The 21823-nt window shown below is 43.1% G+C and overlaps 2 protein-coding genes across 2 annotated transcripts in view; both read right to left on the reverse strand.

Moving 5' to 3' along the window:
* Positions 1-21823, reverse strand: part of LOC141053025 (uncharacterized) — a 94937-nt gene that overhangs the window by 51038 nt on the left and 22076 nt on the right. The window lies entirely within an intron of this gene.
* The window catches only part of LOC141053022 (uncharacterized), a 33911-nt gene continuing 21277 nt past the window's right edge, over positions 9190-21823 (reverse strand). Inside the window, exons 5-8 of the mRNA XM_073550352.1 lie at positions 17294-17437; positions 16985-17164; positions 16778-16901; positions 9190-13156 (exon numbers count right to left, since the gene is read on the reverse strand). Of these exons, the coding sequence (XP_073406453.1) occupies positions 11907-13156; positions 16778-16901; positions 16985-17164; positions 17294-17437 (1698 nt within the window). The 3' untranslated portion in view covers positions 9190-11906. The remainder of the gene's footprint in view (positions 13157-16777; positions 16902-16984; positions 17165-17293; positions 17438-21823) is intronic.

Here is a 21823-nt window from a genome sequence, read left to right on the forward strand (position 1 = left end):
CACCTGCTTGTGCCTCAGCCGTGCTTGTCGGCCAGTGACTTAGCTGTGTTCACCTGTTGTGCCTCAGCCGTGCTCTCCTCAGTCTTGCCCGCCTGTTTGAGCCTCAGCCCGACCAGCTAGCCAGTGCCCCAGCCATGCCCTCTGTGCTTCCTTGCACTCACGCTGACTCTGCACTGTGCCCTCTTGGCATGTGCAGGCCCTAGCCTGCTCCTTGGCATACCTCACCGTGCTTCTCTAAAGTACACGCAGATCCTGCCATAAATCCTGGTGTGCCCTCTAGAGGGCACACCAGGGTACAGGCTAGGGCCTGTGCATGCTAGGAAGCACGCCAGGCCCTAGCCTGTACCCTGGCATGCCCTCTAGCACACACAGGCCCTAGCCTGATCCCTAGCATGCCTCCTAGCATGCACAGGCCCTAGCCTGAACCCTGGCGTGCCTCCTAGAACGTGCCCTGCCTTGGACCCTGGTGTGTCCCCTAGCACGCACCGTACCTTGAACCCTGCCCTGGACCCTGGTGTGTCTCCTAGCACGCATCCTGCCTGGAACCCTGCCTTGGACCTTGGCGTGTCTCCTAACACGCACCATGTCTTGAACTCTGGCGTGCCTCCTTGCCTGAAGCCGGGCTTGCCGGCCGGATGCCCGGAGCCTGCCGATCGCTGCCAGAGGTCTGGAGCCTGATGACTGCGGCCTGATGTCCACAGCCTGCCGATCGTTACCAGATGTCCAGAGTCCGATGCCATCTATCCCTTACCGGAACCCTGGCGTGCCACCTAGCACATATCATGCCTTGGACCTTGGCGTGCCCTTGCACGCACCTTGCTATGTATCACTTTGTCTGTGTTATTACGTCTTGAACCTGATTAAACCCTGAGACCACGCTTTTTGAAAAAACTCTGTGACCACGCTTTGTCTTGTACCCTGCATGTTCCCTGTTGCCAGACACTCGCACTTGTGTCTTCCTTGAGGTGGCCGTCTGGTTCCAGCTGTCGTGGTGACTAACCCCCTTGGTCTTGCTCCTGACACTCCCTGTATAGGGGGTGGTTCCTCACAAGGTCAGCTCACCCTAGCCTAGGTGGGTGGGTGCCACAACCAAGAGGGTCCACTCTAGAAATCGACTCAGCAGAAGCTGACTCCGTCACACTGTCCTTCACAACAAGCTCGGTGAGATGTCTTTTAAACACATCTGCTGTCATTGTTACAGTAACTTTGTCACTTACAAAATATCTTGTAATTGATGTTTGAGAAGCTCTTTCCTCCTCCTTTGCCTGGCGGGAACTGCTGGGATCTGGTTTCTTGGTGATGCTGTGATCTTTTTCTGTCAAAGCATTGTAAAATTATGGGTGGCAGCATTGTTTGTTTAGATTGGAAGCTCTTGAAGGAACATTTTTATCACTGCCTGAGTGTGAAGTGATTTTGACATCACAGCATTTGTTTTCATCAGGGTCACTTATACACTGACACACAAAATGTTTTTTTATTTTGAGTCACTGTGAAATGCTCAAATACAGATGACTTCATAAGATGCTTCTTAGACATTTGTAATTATTGTAAGACAGCGCTTACTGCATGTGTTGGAGGACACTCGCTTGGCAATTGGATTAAAGCACACTGACACGTTTTTGTCACACAAAGTCTATCCAGTTTATTTCAAGAGCATAAACATGAACAGTTCATTATATTCATCAACAGAACATAATAACCACCGACAGTCTGTTCCAATGGCAGATACTTCTTTGCCGTTATTGAACCCCCTTGCTGGATTTACCTTCCTGGAGCTCCTGCTCCACACACTGACTCCTGTCAGTTCTCTCTTGTGGGGAAGCTGTCTTATTGGGCTCACCGTCCTGGATAATGCCTTGTTCACCAGGCCATATGAAAGTACCAGATCCTCAGAAGAACAGTAGCTTCCTGATGCAGTGCCGTCACGGACTCTGTACATACGGCCTCTCCATGTGCTCTTCAGGAAGTCCACTCCTTGGACCTTTCCTACACAGGCCTTCCTGTCTCACAGGACCTTAGAACACAGACCATGTGACCAGACCTCAGTCACATTATGTAGCTGTAACCACCCCCATAGGTGGGCAGTGTATGTCCCTTCCCGCTCTCTGACTAACCCTGTAAACCCCCCCTAGTAAACAAAACACTTGTGGAATTATAAGTCCCAGAGCGACATTTCGGGCTTACAGTGCAGACTTCCTCTGCGACACATACCGGCCATTCACAATGACGCAGGTGACTGTGTCATATTACCGTTATGCCTCCATGTGTACCCTGAGGAGCACATACAGCGCCCCCTAGCTGTAACAGGGGTCACTGCCTCACATTATGTAAATTCACTCTAAAAGTAATTTTGTCCTGTAAAAAAACAAGGTATATTGAAATTCCTGCAAGAATAGGAACCGTGCACTGTATACTTTAGGATAGAAATAAAACAATCTTTGCATAAATCAATAGGACAGATAAGAAGTATAAAGTTTGTAAAATATGTTGTTAGATAGCTTTACTCTGAACTTTCAATGTCAGGCTTGTCTCAGGGTACAGCTCACTAAATGCTTCACATAGTATTTCTTCACAGTCTATGAAGAGGGGAGGAGGAAGGGAACATGTTTGTGCTGTATTATATTCCAGAACACACAAAAATATATATGTCCTCATCAATCCTCTTACTGTATTTCTGAATTTGAGATTTTAGAAAACAGTTTTTACCCTTATATTCTATGTATAGTATATACAAGTCATCAGATCAGCTAATTTCTCCAAACAGGAGCTAACTGAAAAACAAACTAAAACATCAAGCATACAGAGACAACATATACTGGACTATTGATTTATGCACAGTTTAAGTTTAGATATGCTTTAAGAAGTACAGTACTTACCTTAATCCTGATTTCCTGTTCACTCCAGAAGTTCTGATATTAATGCAGGCATTCCTTACCTGTGTGTTTGTTATTTTTTTTCCCCTTATCTGTAGAGGAGGAGCTTCACTACTTATCATGAACATAAACTGCAACAAAGATTAATCTCAGCTAAAAGTCTACACCTTAGATCAGGAATAGGACATTCATAGGACATTTCATAAGTTTCTCAAATTCTTATGAAAAAATTTTCACCACAAACTGCATTGAACTACTGTACCCAAATTATTATATATTTTAAGAGTTGGAGTCGGTCCATTTTATATCGACTCCAACTCCGACTCCACCAAAATGGGCTCCGAATCCACGACTCTGACTTCACAGCCCTGGTAGTAAGGCACAATTGGGGAATCCACAATGAGATATTCAACCAGCTTAAGGTCAATGAGTCCACTTGTTCATGAAGAACAAAGTTGTCTTGATGTCTCATCATTTATATGGTGAAGAGCATTAAACAATCCCTAAACTTCATTTGCCGCATCTCTGACCTCTTAATTGTAGGCCTAGGAGGTCACTGCATGCTGTAAGGTTGAAAATTCTAGACGTGAGCCGCAAACTTATGATGTACAGTGACCTCAAAGTCCCGGACTATAGTGAAGAGTCCAGAGACACGGCATGTAATGATGGAAAGAAGGGGACCAAGCAGCAGGGAGGTCGAAGAGGTGTGCAATGAAGTTTTTTGTTTCTATTACTTCATTGCTCACCTCTCTGCACACACCCTTGCCTGCCATTCAGTCCTCTTCATTACGCTGTCACATGTTGCATCTCTGAATCTTATGTTTGCAACTATGATTTGTATGTACAATCGAATGTTCGTAACTCGAGGAGTGACTGTAAATACTTAACTAAATTCTCTGTGTAAAAATCTTTAATTTTAATGAAAATATTTACCACTCCGATTGTAATACACCGGCTGCCGGGGGTAGCCTCATCAGCCACTCCGGTACTCACTGTGCTGCAGGCTGCTCCATCCCTGGTACGTTGCTCACTTCTGAGGTCCAAATGACTGCAGGCAGAGGCCGGAACAACTTTTAACAGTTCAACTTTATTTTCCTCAGGGCACAGCACATCCAACACACCTTTAGGACTCTTGACACGGTACCAGCAATACATCTTCATCTACAACAGCACAGCAATTCTTCAGAAACACTTGGGTGGACCACACAATGACAACTGAACAGGGGACACAGTGAATATGGCACTTCGACCTCTCTTCCTGCGACCGACTACTAGGTCGTTCACTCCTCTGTAGTAATCCTGTCTGTGCACTCCGCTAGTGGCCCACTCGACTATTTGGTCAGCTCCCACACACTGGCTGTTCTTTCCACAGGGACTCTTCTACATCCTGTCATAACAGCTCCCAGACTCCGGCTGTCATCTCCACAGTGACTCTTCTATTGATCTCCCTGGCTCAACAGCTCCCAGACTCAGGCTGACTTCAACAGACTGGCTTCAGTGTCACTTCAACTTCTATACACACGCTGTCTTGACTCCAGAGGCTCTCTTACTGGCCTCACTAGCACATTAGCTCCCAGTCTCTAGCTAACGGATCTCCAGTGACTCTCTCACTGGCTGCTGCTGTAGGCACAACACTTCACTCCTCTCCTTAGGATGGCTGAGAGACTCCACTTCACTTCCTGTCTCAATCAGCCAAGCTTGTCAGGACTTCTGCCTCCTCATAGGTACCTGAGGCTACCCCTGGCTACACTGAACTACACTGTGTTCCAAATTATTATGCAAAAAATATTTCCTCATATTTTATCTAAATTACCTACAGTATATGAATTGCAGTCATTGTTATTTTCCAGTCATCTAATATTCTAGTATAATTGCAATGTTTTTGAACAAACTGCCTATGAAAACAGTATATTTTTAAAAATAAGAAACACTCAAAAGGCATGTTCCAAATTATTATGCACAGCAGAGTTTTCAACATTTTTATTTTGAACAAAAAAATGGTCAATTGTGAAATTATAAGCATTATCAGCTTATTACAAAATGAAATCAAACAGTTTTCAAGTCAAAACTTTATTCTAGGTGATGTTACATTTGCACATAGGACCCCTTGTTGGAAAGAAGCTTCTGAACTCTCTCGTCCATTGAATTTGTCAGTTTTTTGATGGTTTGTGCTTCAATTGTTTTGCATGTGGACAGAATCCTCCCAGAGCTGTTGCTTAGATGTGAACTGCCTCCAGCCATCATAGACACTCCTTTTGATGATGTTCCAGAGGTTCTCAATGGGGTTGAGGTCAGGGGAAGATGGTGGCCACACCATAAGTTTGTCCTCTTTTATGCCCATAGCAGCCAGAGATGCAGATGTGTTATTTGCAGCATGAGACGGTGCATTATCATGCATGAAAATGATCTTGCTGCGGAAAGCACGGTTCTTCCTCTTGAACCATGGCAGGAAGTGCTGTTTTAGAAACTCCACATAGATTATGGAGTTCATCTTTACCCCTTCAGGTATCCTAAAGGGGCCGACAATCTCTCTCCCCATGATTCCAGCCCAAAACATTACTCCACCTCCTCCTTGTTGGCGCCTTAGCCCTGTTTTCATGGGGTGTCCATCAACCAGCCATCCTCCACTCCATCCATCTGGACCATCGAGCGTTGCACGGCACTCATCGGTGAACAAAACAGTTTGGAAGTCAGTCTTCATGTATCGTTTGGCCCACTGGAGCCGTTTCTGCTTGTGTGCAGTGGATAGAGGTGGTCGACAGGATGGGTTACGCACAGCTGCAAACCTCTGAAGGACCCTTCATCTTGTTGTTCGGGGGACGTTGGAGGCACCAGCAGCTTCAAAAACTTGTCTGCTGCTATGACAAGGCATTTTTGCAGTTGCTCTTTTAACCTGATGCAATTGCCTGTTGGAAAGAGTCCTCAATTTTTCCTTATCAGCACGCACACGTGTGTGCTGGGAATCAGCTACATACTTCTTGATTGTGTGATGATCACGATGAAGTGTCTTGGCAATGTTGATTGTAGTCATGCCTTGACCTAAATACTCCACAATTTGTTGCTTCTCAGCAGCCGACACATCCTTTTTCTTTCCCATTTTGGCAAAAAATGTAGGCTGCTTAATAATGTGGAACAGCCTTAAGTAGTCTTGCCTTTATTTGGACACACCTGCCAAACTAATTTGCACAGGTATCTGCCATTGCTTTCAGTGATATAAAGAGCCCTGACACACATCACCATCAATGAGTTTAAATGTCAAACAAAAAAATTCTAACCTTATCACTCCTAAACTCTTTTTGCATAATAATTTGGAACACAGTTTAAAGCAGGAAATCTATCTCTCCTAGTTCCCAGCTATCCACTCCTCTAATGTCCCCCTAGTTAACCCTCTAGTGCCCTCCTAGCCACAATGAATGTGCTCAGTGCCCCCATCTAGTGTCCATTCACTATTACTACACTGTCTCTACAAGTCTATCTAAATAATGTCATGTCACATATACTGCACACAAACATGTCAATCACAACAGGATAAACATTGACATTAATATTGCCAGGACTATGTTCTGGCACCATCTTACATGATCATAAAAATAATTCCTCTTCTGTGTGTTTTTTTATGTGTAAGGCTTGTTTCACACTTGCGTTTTTTAGCGCTGTGCCTTGTGCGCATGCGCATTGCTCCCCTATGTTTAACATGGCGGGAACATGGTATAGCGCTTTTACGCGTTCATGTGCGTTTTCGTGCGCTGCGTTTTTTTCAGGTGTGCGCCCAGGCGCGCCAGACGCAACATGTTGCATTTTTCTGTGCGCCCAACTGCTGCCAAAAAACCCACGTTAGCGCACGGAATGCGCAAAAAAACAACATTAGTCTATGGGATCGCACGAGTGCGCTAGGACATGCACACGCATGCGCTTAAAATCGCAAGCGTTCTTAGAGTTAACATGGCGACAAACTGGTTAAATCGCATGCGCAAAAAAACAGCAAACGCATGCAAAATGTTTAATGCATTTTTGCATGCGTTTGGAATGCGCACGAGGCGCAGCGCAAAAAAAAGCTAGTGTGAAAGTAGCCTAACAAAAGACATTTTGAAGGAAAACAAATTCTTCCATATTCTGAATGTGAATATGGCTTCTTTCCTGGAAGTGCCCTTTGAACTCTATAAGGGTGTGTGCAAACGTTGCAGATTCTACTGGGGAATTTTCTGCGCAGAGTTTGCTAAATCCGCAGGTAAAATGACCTGCGTTTTATCTGCAGATTTAGTGCAGTTTTTGTGCGGATTTCCCCTGCAGTTTTACACCTGGGAATTTCTATAACGGAGCAGATGTAAAACTGCAGCAGAACTGCACAAAAGAAGTGACATGCACAGCGTTTTTTGTTTTACATAGCCTTAAATGGTACTGTACATCGCTTGCAGTTCTGCAGGGCCAAATCTGCTGCAGAGGAATCCGCACCGTGTGCACACACCCTAAGAGTTGTGTCTCAATATTTATTTCTACATAAAGTGGAATTACATAGCAATAGCAAATACTTAGAACACATTATTCCTTATTTGCTTTCTTTGTATAATAGATTTCTAGTACTAACTGTATACATGTTTAATTTTATTTTAAAGGGATTTTCCAGACAGAAGATTTTAATGAAACAAATAAAATATATATAAAAACACCAGCACTTCCATTCTAAATGAAAATTCTGGGTTTGAGTTTATGATCTACGCTCTTTCCAGCAAGAAATAAAAGTGCATCTACTCACACAAAAAGTAATATCAAAAGTATAAAAAAAAAACTGACTCAGCGTGTGGCCCCGTTCTCTACTGAATGTATCTAGTCATATACTCACATATGAAATCTGCTGCCTTTTATTTCTTAAAAAAAAAAGGAGACACTCTGGAAACTAACAAAGGGAAGTGCTTATTTTTTAAACTTGTAGGACATTTTTGGGAGTTTCTTCTGACCTCTGTAATTTGCTCATGAGCATCATGACTAAGGCCGGTTTCACAATTGCGCTTCAGGGCGCAGCGACGGCCTTTGCACGGCCGCCGATAAGCCCCGCCCCCTGCCGCGCCTCCACCGGTAGCTCAGCCTCCGGGCGCATGATGCTGCATGCGCCCCCTATCTTTATCACTGAGGACGCAGGCCGTGCGCAGTATGCGTTTGGGGCGCCTGCATCCTTTTGACGATGCGCCGAGCGCAACCAAATTGCAACACGTTGCGTTTGGCGCTGGTCGGTGCACCGTCAAAAGGACGCAGGCGCCGCAAAAACGCATACTGCGCACGGCCTGCGTCCTCAGTGATAAAGATAGGGGACGCATGCAGCGTCATGCGCCCAGAGGCGGAGCTACCGGCGGAGGCGCGGCAGGGGGCGGGGCTTAGTGGCAGCCGTGCGCAGGCTGTCGCTGCGCCATGAAGCGCAAATGTGAAACCGGCCTAAGAGTTCACCAACCTGAAGCACGTTGATGTTTTATTCTTCTGTCATGATATTTTAAATTACCTGCTACTCCTTCACACTGAATATAGAAATGTTTTGTAACGTCGAGCAGGGCTGCTTTTAATTTACTGGACTATTAACTTTTATCCATGTTTTACTGAGATATCACAGGAGCAGTGATATAGATGGGTGAGTTACCACATACATTCTGTAAAGCATGGTGCACACACTGAGTCAGTGTAAAGTTGTTTTATACAGAAGATATTAATCCCTTTACCCCCAAGGGTGGTTTGCACGTTCATGACCGGGCCAATTTTTACAATTCTGACCAGTGTCCCTTTATGAGGTCATAACTCTGGAACGCTTCCATGGATCCCGGTGATTCTGACGTTGTTTTCTCGTGACATATTGTACTTCATGTTAGTGGTAAAATTTCATTGATATAGCTTGCGTTTATTTGTGAAAAAATGGAAATTTGGCAAAAAGTTTGAAAATTTCGCAATTTTCCAACTTTGAATTTTCATACCCTTAAATCACAGAGATACGGCACACAAAAAATTTAATAAGTAACATTTCCCACATGTTTACTTTACATCAGCACAATTTTGGAACTAATTTTTTTTTTTTTGTTAGGAAGTTATAAGGGTTAAAAGTTGACCAGCGATTTCTCAATTTACAACACCATTTTATTTTTACGGATCACATCACATTTGAAGTCACTATGAGGGGTCTATATCATAGAAAATACCCAAAAGTGACACCATTCTAAAAACTGCATCCCTCAAGGTGCTCAAAACCACATTCAAGAAGTTTATTAACACTTCAGGTGCTTCACAGGAATTTTTTAAATGTTTAAAAAAATGAACATTTATCTTTTTTCACAAAAAATTACTTCAGATCCAGTTTGTTTTATTTGACCAAGGGTAACAGGAGAAATTAGACCCCAAAAGTTGTTGAACAATTTGTCCTGAGTACGCTGATACCCCATATATGCAGATATACCACTGTATGGGGTGCATGACAGAGTTCGGAAGGGAGCACCATTTGACTTTCCAATGCAAAATTGGCTGGAATTGAGATCAGATGCCATGTCGCGTTCGGAGAGCCACTGATGTGCCTAAACAGTGGAAACCCCCCACAAGTGACACCATTTTGGAAAGTAGACCCCCTAATGAACTTTTCTAGATGTGTGGTGAGCACTTTCAACCCCCAAGTGCTTCATAGTTTATAATGTAGGGCCATAAAAATAAAAAATCATATTTTTTCACAAAAATGATCTTTTTGCCAATTTTTTATTTTCCCAATGGTAACAGGAGAAATTGGACCCCAAAAGTTGTTGTGCAATTTGTCCTGAGTATGCTGATATCCTATATGTGGGGGTAAACCACTGTTTAGGCGCATGGCAGAGCTCAGAAGGGAAGAGATCAGATGCCATGTCGCATTTGGAGAGCCCCTGATGTGCCTTAAAAGTGGAAACTCCCAATTCTAACTCCAGCCTTAACCCCAACACATTCCTAACCCTAATCCCAACCCTAATATAACCATAACCACAAACCTAACCCTAACACACCCCTAACCCTAATCCCAACCTTAACCCTAACTTTAGCTCTAACTCAAACTTTAGCACAAACACTGCCAGAAAAAACTGAAGACTGCAGTGAGTACCGGCAGAAGTTAATGAGCCGCCCTAGAAGCAGATGCGGCCGGGAGACAGCGGGACGGAAGAACACGTCGCTGGATAGGTAAGTATAATTATAATGTTTATTATTAATGTTCTGTTTTTTTTTACAGCCAGCCCTGCACTTGAACTGTAACATGGCCATTCCTATAAAAGACGCTTTTTATTGCAAAGAATAGCTTTTGCATCACCACATTTTGAGAGCTATAATTTTTCCATATTTTGGCCCGCAGAGTCATGTGTGGTCTTGTTTTTTGCAAGACGAGTTGATGTTTTTATTGGTAGCATTTTCAGGCACATGACATATTTTGGGAGGCAGAATGAACAAAAACCAGAAATTCATTAATTTTTTTTTTTTGGGGGGGGGGTTTATACCGTTCTGTGTGGTGCGGCAAAAATGATAAAGCGGTTTTAATCTTCGGGTCAGTACGATTACAGTGATACCTCATTTATATCATTTTTTTTATGTTTTGGCGCTTTTATACAATAAAAACTATTTTTGCATCACTTTATTCTGCGAGCTATAACTTTTTTTTATTTTTTTGCTGATGACACTGTGTGGCAGCTTGTTTTTTGCGGGACAAGATGACGTTTTCAGCGGTACCATGTTTATTTATATCGGTCTTTTTGATTGCGTGTTATTCCACTTTTTGTTCAGCGGTATGATGATAAAGCATTTTTTGCCGTTTTTTAATGGTGTTCACTAAAGAGGTTAACTAGTGGGGCAGTTTTATAGGTCGGGTCGTTATGGACGTGGCAGTACTAAATATGTGTTCTTTTATTGTTTAGATTTTTTTCATTTAAATATTTATTTATTGATGGAATAAATATTGATTTTTTTATTATTAATTTTTAAAATATTTTTACAATTATTTAATTTTTTTTAATTTAATTCTTACTCTTACACTTTGTCCCACTATGGGACACTCATTTTGTGCAGGCTGATCGCTTCTATTGCATGCAGATCTGCATGCTATAGAAGCTCTCAGCACTGCAGCTTCTATGCACTAACCTGAGAGACTTCTTGACATGCACTGCACATGATAGGAAGTCTCTCAGCTCTGGAAACCCGGATGTCATCATGACGACATCGGGTCTCCATGGCAGCGATCGGGACCCTGCGTCATGACGCGGGGTCTCCAATCTAAAGGCAGAGGGGCTGTCAGCCCCTCTGCTGGCTCCACAATACTGCGATCATGTTTGATCGCAGTGTTCTGGGGGTTAAAGTGCCGGGAGCGGTCCTTGACCGCTCCTGGCACTTAGTGCTGGGTGTCAGCTGTGAGAATCAGCCGACACCCGGCCGTGATCAGCCGTGCTCCCCCCGTGAGGGCGGCTGATCGCACATGACGTACTATCCCGTCCAAGGGCATTAAGTCCCAGGACACATGGAAGGGATAGTACATCAAATGTCAGAAAGGGGTTAATGACCTATCGTTGGGATAATCAATATTATATTGGTGGGTTCTGACACCTAGTTGTAATAAGCTCCAGCGGCTGGCAGGATTTAAACACAGTGAATAGAGCTACAATGTTCAGCTCAATGCAATGAGCAGTTGCAGCTCCTCAGTACTGTAGAACAGATACTACACTTTTGAATTTGCAGTAACCAACAGCAGCCACTACACTTTGAATGGAGCTGTGATTTCCAGCTCCATTTTATGCGTCTGCATCCAGCCAACGCTGGAGCTTATTCTGACTGGAGAATGTACCACGTGACAGAACTCCACTGATCTCATATTGATTACCTATTCTGTTGATAGATTGATGAATATTTTTTGCCTGGACCTCCCTTAAGCTTTCCCTTTCTTGATTATTGATTTGACTTTACGTTGACTTTCTCTTTTATATGTTTTCTTGTATCATTTGAGAATGCAATATGTGGCTTCTGTCTGTGTGATTTTCAAGTAAAACAATTCTCACTTTCTATTTATGAGTCATGAGTTCTTTGATGTTGAAGATAATGTGATTTGAAGGTAAAACATTTCCCACATTCTGAACATGGAAATGGCTTCTCTCTTGTGTGAATTTTCTTATGTTTCACAAAATCTGATTTAGCTATGAAAGATTTTCCACATTCTGAACATGAAAATGGCTTCTCCCCTGTGTGAATTCTCCTATGTCTCGCAAGATCTGATTTAGCTGTAAAACATTTACCACATACTAAGCATGAAAATGGCTTCTCCCCTGTGTGAATTCTACAATGGTTCACAAGACCTGATTTAGCTGTAAAACATTTTCCACATTCTGAACAGGGAAATGGCTTCTCCCCTGTGTGAGATTTTTGATGCATAAGAAGCTGTGATTTGATGGTAAAACATTTCCCACATTCTGAACAAAAAAATGGCTTCTCCCCTGTGTGTATTCTCTGATGTCTCACAAGATCTATTTTTTCTGTAAAACATTTCCCACATTCTGAACATGAATATGGCTTCTCCCCTGTGTGAATTCTCTGATGCCTAATAAGACTTGACCTGTCTGTAAAACATCTAACACATTCTGAACAAGAAAATGGCTTGTCCTTTGTGTGAGTTCTCTGGTGTCTAACAAGATTTGATTTCTCTGTAAAACAATACCCACATTCTGAACAACAAAAAGGCTTGTCCCCTGTGTGAGTTTTAAGATGTCTAACAAGGTGCGTTTTCTTATTAAAGCATTTCCCACAATCTAAACATGAAAAAAGCTTCTTGCATGTGTGGTTTGTCTGATGTAAAATAAGATTTGATTTATCTACAAAACATTTTCCACATTCAGAACATGAATTTGTTTTTTCCGCTCTGTGAGTTTTCTCATGTTTAACAAGCTCTGATTTCTTGTTAAAATATCTCCCACACTCTGAACAAGAAAATCTTTTTTCCTTCGTGTGAATTTTTTGATGAGTAACAAAAGACGTTTTATGGGAAAAATCTTTTCCACATTCTGAGCATGTAAATGGCTTCTCTGCTGTACGAGCACTATGATTTTTAATGTGTCTTTTGTGACTTTTATTTTTCTTAATAGTCTGTGATGAATGAGAAGATATGATCTGTTCAGTAGGATCAGATGATACATGTTTGCTGTAAAGGGATGATGGTATATCTGGGATAATGGGATATACTTGATTTGCATCTTGTGTGATCTCAAGTTCATTTGATTTAAAAATTGAAGTTGTCAGATGTTCCTCTGATCTATCACAGTCATCTGCCAAGAATAAAACCAATTATTACTTTTTGAATAATGTATTTTTAAAAATTATATTTTTACAACATTTAGTTATAAAATGTCCATACAAATTGCAAATTATGAAGAAAAATTCATTCACAAAGATAAAAAGTTGTTCACAACTTCTACACCTCACCCCACCGATTAACGCAAGGGAAAATATTAAGAATCACTAATAATGGGGAATGATCAGATAATTACCTCATGAGATATTCTAATTTAGCAAGCCAAGGCAGCAGAAACTTATTTATCAGGGCATGATCTATTCTTGACAAGGATGAATGTGAGGCCAAAAAACATGAGTATTGATGCACCAGTGGAAATTTGTTGCGCCAAACCTCAACCCATTGCAGTTCCCTTATCATATGGGCTAGCGTTGTTTCGTCCCCCCCCAGTCTGTACCGCACAATATTTCACTAGAGTAACATTAAGGTAAGTATTAATATCTCCAATAACAATTAACAGAGTAAATGGATATTCAGATATGAAATGAAATATCATTTATATAACTTTCATTGAAAAAGAGGGCGGACTCTACACTGTCACTATACATGTCCGCACCCAATAAAAAAGACACACTAAACTGATAAATCTCCCTTCTGAGTCTATCAAAGATTTTTCACAGGTGAATGCTTAGTATTAATATGCTAACTCCTCCGGCAAATGAGCCGAATGTGGAGTGGAATGCAGGGAGTGAGCATTCTCTGGTATCAAATGTGTTTCTCGTAAGCAAACCACAGCGTGATTAAACTCTTTGAGGTTTTTAAGGATGGCATGTCTTTTGTTAGGTTCCCCTAGTACTCACACGTTCCATGAAATAATATGAACCTGACCAACCATTTTCATGAAACTTTGTATAAATTGCCCCTCGCATTTTATCACTTTGATTATTCAGTACCCATATATCATAAGGTCTAGACACAACTTGAATAGAACAAGACAACCCTTCTCCTCCTTCCCTCACCCACCCAACAACTTCAGCCCAAAATATACCTAAGGCTAGGACATGTAAGCACTCAACTCTAAGCAGTGACCAAAGAGTGTCAGGAACCAGCCCTCATTTAAACCCCATTTAGATCACACACAGAGGAACAACTCCTGTGCACAGATTCTAGATTAGTTCAGTTTACCCGGGAAGGCGCTGTAAACAAATGTATTATCTGCCCTCCAGAGACATCTCCCCTTTTTCTCTCCTTATTTTTCTTTTTAACACTTTCTATTGTAACAGGATATAAAGATAGAAAAACCATAACATTTCTATGAACGATTATAACATGTATCTTACCCTATGCATTGAGGGCATTTATATAGCACAATGTGCTCAAACATTTTGCCATATGTATGAGGCCCACCTAGAAACCTCTATAAAAGGATAAGACAGAAGGAGTCTCTTCTTAATGTCTTGAAACTGCCCTCTTCTTCTTTGAATCTCCACAGTTTCTGTGGAGATTCAAAAACAATGGAAAGTTTGGTGCCTGCAATGCATATGTCTTGAGACATCCATGCTAGCTTTAGGATTTTGTCTTTGTCTTTAAAGTGGAGCATTTCGATCAAAATTGGCCTTGGCTGAACTCCCGACAGAAGGGATCTTGAAGGGACTCTATGAGCCCTTTGTATTGCAAACATGTTGGAAAGCTCACTTTTGCCAAATATAGCAATTAGCCAGTTCTCAAAGAAGTCCACCAAATTATTTCCCTGCTTTTCCCGGCATTCCAGCAAGGCAAATATTATTACACCGAAGCTGATTTTGAAAATCATCAGTTTTACTAATCTGATCTGTAGATCAGAATGCCATAAGGTCTACAAGGAGCCCCAGCTACCTTCCAGAGGGCTATGGACCAGATCCTAGCCCCTCAAAAGAAGCGTGCCACCGCTATTTGAACAACGTCGTGATTTTTAGTCCAGAGTGAGGAAGTCACCTGCAGGAGGTCCAGGCAGTACTGGATGCACTGAGGAAGGCAGGGTTTACCATCAACTCAAAGAAATGCGCCCTCGAGAAAGAAGAGGCAAAATACTTGGGCTACATCAATGGAAGGGGAGAAATAAAGCCACAGATATACAAGGTGGAGGCAATCCAAAAGTGGCCGCAGCTGGTCTCCAAAAAGCAGGTCAGAGAAATCCTGGGCATTGTGGGATATTAGGTGTAGAGAAGGCACTTGGGGACAGGAGAATCTGCCAGTACCCTTTCGTTAGGTCCAGGGTGGTGATGTATCTGGCTGACCCATGCCTCTCAATGAGCTCATCAACTCGAGGCACTGGATACGCGTCAAACTTAGAAACCTCATTTAGCTTCCTGTAATCATTACAGAAGTGCCACTGTCCATCGGGCTTCGGCACAAGGACAATAGGGCTGGACCAACCATTCTTTGACTCCTTGATAACGCCCAGGCTAAACATTCTCCTAACCTCCTAGGATATCACCTCATGGCTGGCTTTGGCAATCTGATACGGCTTCTGATTCACCCTCACATGTGGTTCAGTCAGGATTTCGTGCTCCACAACAAGCGTACAACCTGGTAGCTCCGTAAATAGGTGCCAGTTCAGAAGCAGCTCATGGCACTGCTGTTTCTGGGCTGTTGACAGTGTCTCTGCCACTGTGACATCCTCCACCCTGGCTTCAGGATTGTCTCCAAAGGACGCAGCCTCCCCCGGTTCCTGGTCTTGCCACGATTTGAGCAGGTTGATGTGGTGCACTTGGTACGGCTTTCTTCTCCCTGGTTGGTGGACCTTGTAGTTGACGTCACTCAACTTCTTGGCCACCCTGTAGGGCCCTTGCCACTTGGCCAGGAATTTTAGGAATTTACTTTCCACGGTGGAAATCAAGACCAACACCCAGTCTCCAGGGTTAAAGAGAATCTGTCACCCCATTTTTCAACTATAAGCTGCCGGCACCGACATCAGGGGCTTATCTACAGCATTCTGTAATGCTGTAGATAAGCCCCCGATGTAACTTGAAAGATAACAAAAAAGAGTTAGATTATACTTACCCTGGTGTTCGGTCCGGTCCGATGGGTGTCACCGTCCCGTCCTGCGCCTCCCATCTTCTAACGGTGATGTCCTCTTCTTTGCTGCCTGTTGTGGCTCCTGCGCAGGTGCACTGCTCTGCCCTATTGAGGGCAGAGCAGAGTCCTGTAGTGTGCAGGCGCCGGGAGAGGTCTGGCGCCTGCGCACTGCAGTATTCTACTCTGCCCTCAACAGGGCAGAGCAGTGCGACTGCGCAGGAGCCATGCAGCAAGTAAAGAAGAAGACGTCACTGTTAGAAGAAGGGAGGCGCTGGACCGCAACACCCATCGGACCAAGACCGGACCGCCCCCGGTGAGTATAATCTAACTCCTTTTTCTTATCTTTTAGGCTACATTGGGGGCTTATCTACAGCATTACAGAATGCTGTTGATAAGCCCCTGATGGCGGGTCCGGCAGCTCATAGTCGAAAAATGGGGTGACAAATTCCCTTTAACAGTCCTGTGGAAGAAGAAGACGGGGACATCTCTCTGGTGTTGTCCTCTTACCGGACAGAACTGAAGAAACACATACAGGGACTGAAATCATTTATTACATACAGAAAATTATAGATTGTGTGCATTTTGTCCTGTCTATTACCTGATGATGTGAGGGGCTGGGAATCCTCCATCATGACTTCCTTGTACAGATCTTTGTGTCGTTCTAAATACTCCCACTCCTCCATAGAGAAATAGATGGTGACATCCTGACACCTTATAGGAACCTGGCACATAGAATGAAACAGTCATCCCCCCGATCTCTTCACAGCATTATTGTATAATGTCCCAGCAAACCCAGCAGTGTCACCTCTCCAGTCAGCAGCTCAATCATCTTGTAGGTGAGTTTTAGGATCTTCATTTTATTGATGTCCTCATGTATCAGGGGGTTAGGTGGAGGCCCCGTGATAGGGCTCAGGGGTCTTCTCCATCCCTCAGAAACAGGCTCCTGACAGCGCTTACTAGAGGTCTTCTTCACTACTGTGTAAGACTGGTTATGGAGAGACACATTAATAAATCTCACCACAGACAATTCCAGAGTCCTCACCTTTCCAGTTCTGTCCATCTGTTATTCCCATAGATAAGAATGATGTAATGTGACGTCATCAGAATCTCTCACCTCTCCAGTGAGCCGGAAGAGGATCTCTAGGGTGAGGTGTAATATCACCATCTTGTCACTGTCCATATCTATCCTTGTCAATGGGGTCAGGAGAATTCTCTTATATGGAACATCTTCACTAAGAGGATTCCATATTGTAGAGACCTGGGTGGGAAAAAGATGAGTCAATGTAAACCAATGCTGAGGCAATGCTGTGGCGCTGATTGAATGGAATCAAAAGAAGAATTTTTAACTCCATAGATGCTTTGATCATTAGCTACTGTTACATCTTGGAGGTTAAAGCAAACCTGTGACCAGGTTTGGCCCTATAAGATGCGGCCACTGCCTTTCAGGGCTTAGCTACAGCATTCTATAATGCTGTAGATAAGCCCCCAATTCGACCTGAAAGATAAGAAAAATAAGTTTTATTATACTCGCCCGGGGGGGCGGTCCGGTCCGATGGGTGTTGCAGGTCCGGGTCTGGCGCCTCCCATCTTCTTTCGATGCCGCTCTCCTGCTTCCTTCATGGTTCTCCGGCATCGCGCTCCTGAGCAGGCGTACTGATCTGCCTAGTTGAGGGCAAAGTAATGCAGTGCGCAAGCGCCAGGAAATGTCAGAGAGGCTCAGCGACCGGAACACTGCAGGAATTTGCTCTGCCCTCAACAGGGCAGATAAGTACACCTGCGCAGGAGCGCGATGCCGGGGAGCCATGAAGGAAGCAGGAGGTCGGCATCTCAAGAAAAGATGGGAGGCACTGGACCCGGACCTGCGACACCCAGCGGACTGTACTGCACCCCAGGTGAATATAATAAAACCTATTTTTCTTATCTTGCAGGTCGGATCAGGGGCTTATCTGCAGCATTATAGAATGCTGTGTATAAGCCCTGAAAGGCAGTGGCCATATCTTATAACGGCCAAAACTGCTGACAGGTTCGCTTTAAGCAGAGCATTGGTATCTCCCTACTTGGTAGCAAGGAGATGATTGTTACCATTATAGCTAGAAAAAATAATAACATTGTTTTTTTTTTTCAAAGCAATGACATAAAATCTATTTTTTTTGTCTAAAGGAAATGTACTTTTATTGTGGAAAATTACAATCAACCTTATACAGTTGTGGCCAAACGTATTGACACCCCTGCAATTCTGTCAGATAATACTCAGTTTCTTCCTGAAAATGATTGCACACATAAACTCTTTGGTATTATTATCTTCATTTAATTTGTCTTAAATGAAAAAACACAAAAGAGAATGAAGCAAAAAGCAAAACATTGATCATTTCACACAAAACTCCAAAAATGGGCCAGACAAAAGTATTGGCACCCTCAGAGCCTAATACTTGGTTGCACAACCTTTAGCCAAAATAACTGTGACCAACCGCTTCCGGTGACCATCAATGGGTTTCTTACAATGCTCTGCTGGAATTTTAGACCATTCTTCCTTGGCAAACTGCTCCAGGTCCCTGATATTTGAAGGGTGCCTTCTCCAAACTGCCATTTTTAGATCTCTCCACAGGTGTTCTATGGGATTCAGGTCTGGACTCATTGCTGGCCACCTTAGAAGTTTCCAGTGCTTTCTCTCAATCCATTTTCTAGTGCTTTTTGAAGTGTGTTTTGGGTCATTGTCCTGCTGGAAGACCCATGACCTATGAGGGAGACCCAGCTTTCTCACACTGGGCCCTACATTATGCTGCAAAATTTGTTGGTAGTCTTCTGACTTCATAATGCCATGCACACGGTCAAGCAGTCCAGTGCCAGAGGCAGCAAAGCAACCCCAAAACATCAGGGAACCTCTGCCATGTTTGACTGTAGGGACAGTGTTCTTTTCTTTGAATGCCTCTTTTTTTCTCCTGTAAACTCTATGTTGATGCCTTTGCCCAAAAAGCTCTACTTTTGTCTCATCTGATCAGAGAACATTCTTCCAAAACGTTTTAGGCTTTTTCAGGTAAGTTTTGGCAAATTCCAGCCTGGCTTTTTTATGTCTCGGGGTAAGAAGTGGGGTCTTCCTGGGTCTCCTACCATACAGTCCCTTTTCATTCAGACGCCGACGGATAGTACGAGTTGACACTGTTGTACCCTCGGACTGCAGGGCAGCTTGAACTTGTTTGGATGTTTGTCGAGGTTCTTTATCCAACATCCGCACAATCTTGCGTTGAAATCTCTTGTCAATTTTTCTTTTCCGTCCACATCTAGGGAGGTTAGCCACAGTGCCATGGGCTTTAAACTTCTTGATGACACTGCGCACGGTAGATACAGGAACATTCTGGTCTTTGGAGATGGACTTGTAGCCTTGAGATTGCTCATGCTTCCTCACAATTTGGTTTCTCAATTCCTCAGACAGTTCTTTGGTCTTCTTTCTTTTCTCCATGCTCAATGTGGTACACACAAGGACACAGGACAGAGGTTGAGTCAACTTTAATCCATGTCAACTGGCTGCAAGTGTGATTTACTTATTGCCAACACCTGTTAGGTGCCACAGGTAAGTTACAGGTGCTGTTAATTACACAAATTAGAGAAGCATCACATGATTTTTCGAACAGTGCCAATACTTTTGTTCACCCTCTTTTCTATGTTTGGTGTGGAATTATATCCAATTTGGCTTTAGGACAATTCTTTTTGTGTTTTTTCATTTAAGACAAATTAAATGAAGATAATAATACCAAAGAATTTGTGTTTGCAATCATTTTCAGGAAGAAACTGAGTATTATCTGACAAAATTGCAGGGGTGTCAATACTTTTGGCCACAACTGTACATATTTGGTAGCACAGCAATTGTACATATAAAATGCAAAAAAAAAATGATGTTCTTGCTGTCTTTATTTCATTTTTCAAAATACAACGCATCCTGTTAGGGTTAGAACAAGATATTTTGGTGCCCTAGACAGATAAAGAAAATGGCACATCTTTCTTTCCACCTTCAACAACCAATTATAAAGTGGGTTCATGCTATGATTGTTTGTCATTTCTTTATTAAAATATTACTTTTTTTAGATTAATTAAAATAATAAATTATATAATTACCCCACGCTTCCACCAGGTTGCACCCGATCCCCTCCAACAACGCCATGCATCTCCAGTGACAGACCTTGGCAATGGCACTTGCCTGCCTTAGCCTCCTATCCTATCGCTTCCTCTGGTAATAATAACAGTTCAGCAACAGAACTTTTGGACCCATAGTTGGGGTGAATTTTCTCAATGAGGCTTACTCAATAAGGCTAGTTTCACACTAGCGTTTTTTTTGCGCTGCGTTTGGAGTACACATGAAACGCATGTCAAAAGCGCATGCAAACGCTTGTAAACGCTGAGTTTTTTTGTAGCATTATTGTGCGCATAACTACAAAAAATCGCAGCGTTTTTATGCGTTTGCATTTTTTATGCGCAATAAACAGGAGAAAAAATCCTTGAAAAATTCTTGCAACAAACTCCACCAATGGGCGTATTGAAATTCTTTATATAGCCCCTGTTTACACCTGAATTCTTCACATTTGCTTGCATTTGACTTGAGAAATATGGACCTGCGCTGGAAGAGCTTTGACTTTGACTTGGATCTGGACATGAGGACGGCTCAGGCTTATGCCGTTGCTTGCAATGAACACAGGGAGAGAGAGAGGCAGCGAAGACGGCAGCAGCGGCGTTTGTGGATACATCCCATTATTGAACTCCGGGAGAGCCGTGGAGCGTACCACACCCTCTACAGTGAGCTCCAGGCAAACCCGGAGAAATTTACGGATTATACCCGGATGACCCAAGAAACCTTTCACTATTTGCTTGGTCGGGTAAAAGAAGTCATCCGGAGACAGGACACGCAGCTCCGGCGTGTGATTACTCCTGAGGAACGCCTCCTGGTCACATTACGGTACGTAGTTTTGCAAAACCAATGCAGAATTTTCTTTGTTGTGACATGTACTCTAAATCTGGCAGAATCATAGTTCTGCCATGTAGTTAACAAAAGGCTGCGGTAATTTTATTATGGCATGTATTGAACAAAAGGCTGCAGATATATTTTTTTTATTGAATTTTAGGTGTGTACAAAAATCCCTATACACAAATAAGTAATTTTTTTTTCTTTGTGTCACAGATTCCTGGCTACTGGAGAGACCCTCTCGTCACTGCACTTCCAGTACCGGATTGGAATTTCCACCTTGTCTGGAATTGTTGCGGACACCTGCCGGGCTTTGTGGAACGTTCTTTGTCCTGAATTCATGCCCATGCCAACCGCAGAAAAGTGGTTGGAAATCGCCGACAGATTCTGGACTGTATGCAATTTCCCTAACTGTTTGAGAGCGGTGAATGGGAAACACATCAGGATTATCAAGCCCAAAAGAACAGGCTCTGAGTTCTATAACTACAAAAAGTACTTTTCTACTGTACTCATGGCCATTGCGGATGCAGACTGTATGTTTATTGCAGTGGACATTTGAGCATTTGGCCGTGGGAATGACTCACAAGCTTTTAAGACCTCTGACATGGGCAGGAGGTTGTATGGTAACAACTTCAATTTCCCCATGCCACAGCCTCTTCCCAACACCAAAGGTCCGCCACAGCCATTTGTAAT

This window comes from Dendrobates tinctorius, unplaced genomic scaffold (genome assembly GCF_039654945.1).
Source record: "Dendrobates tinctorius isolate UK_male_01 unplaced genomic scaffold, ASM3965494v1 ptg000164l, whole genome shotgun sequence".
Taxonomy (NCBI): domain Eukaryota; kingdom Metazoa; phylum Chordata; class Amphibia; order Anura; family Dendrobatidae; genus Dendrobates; species Dendrobates tinctorius.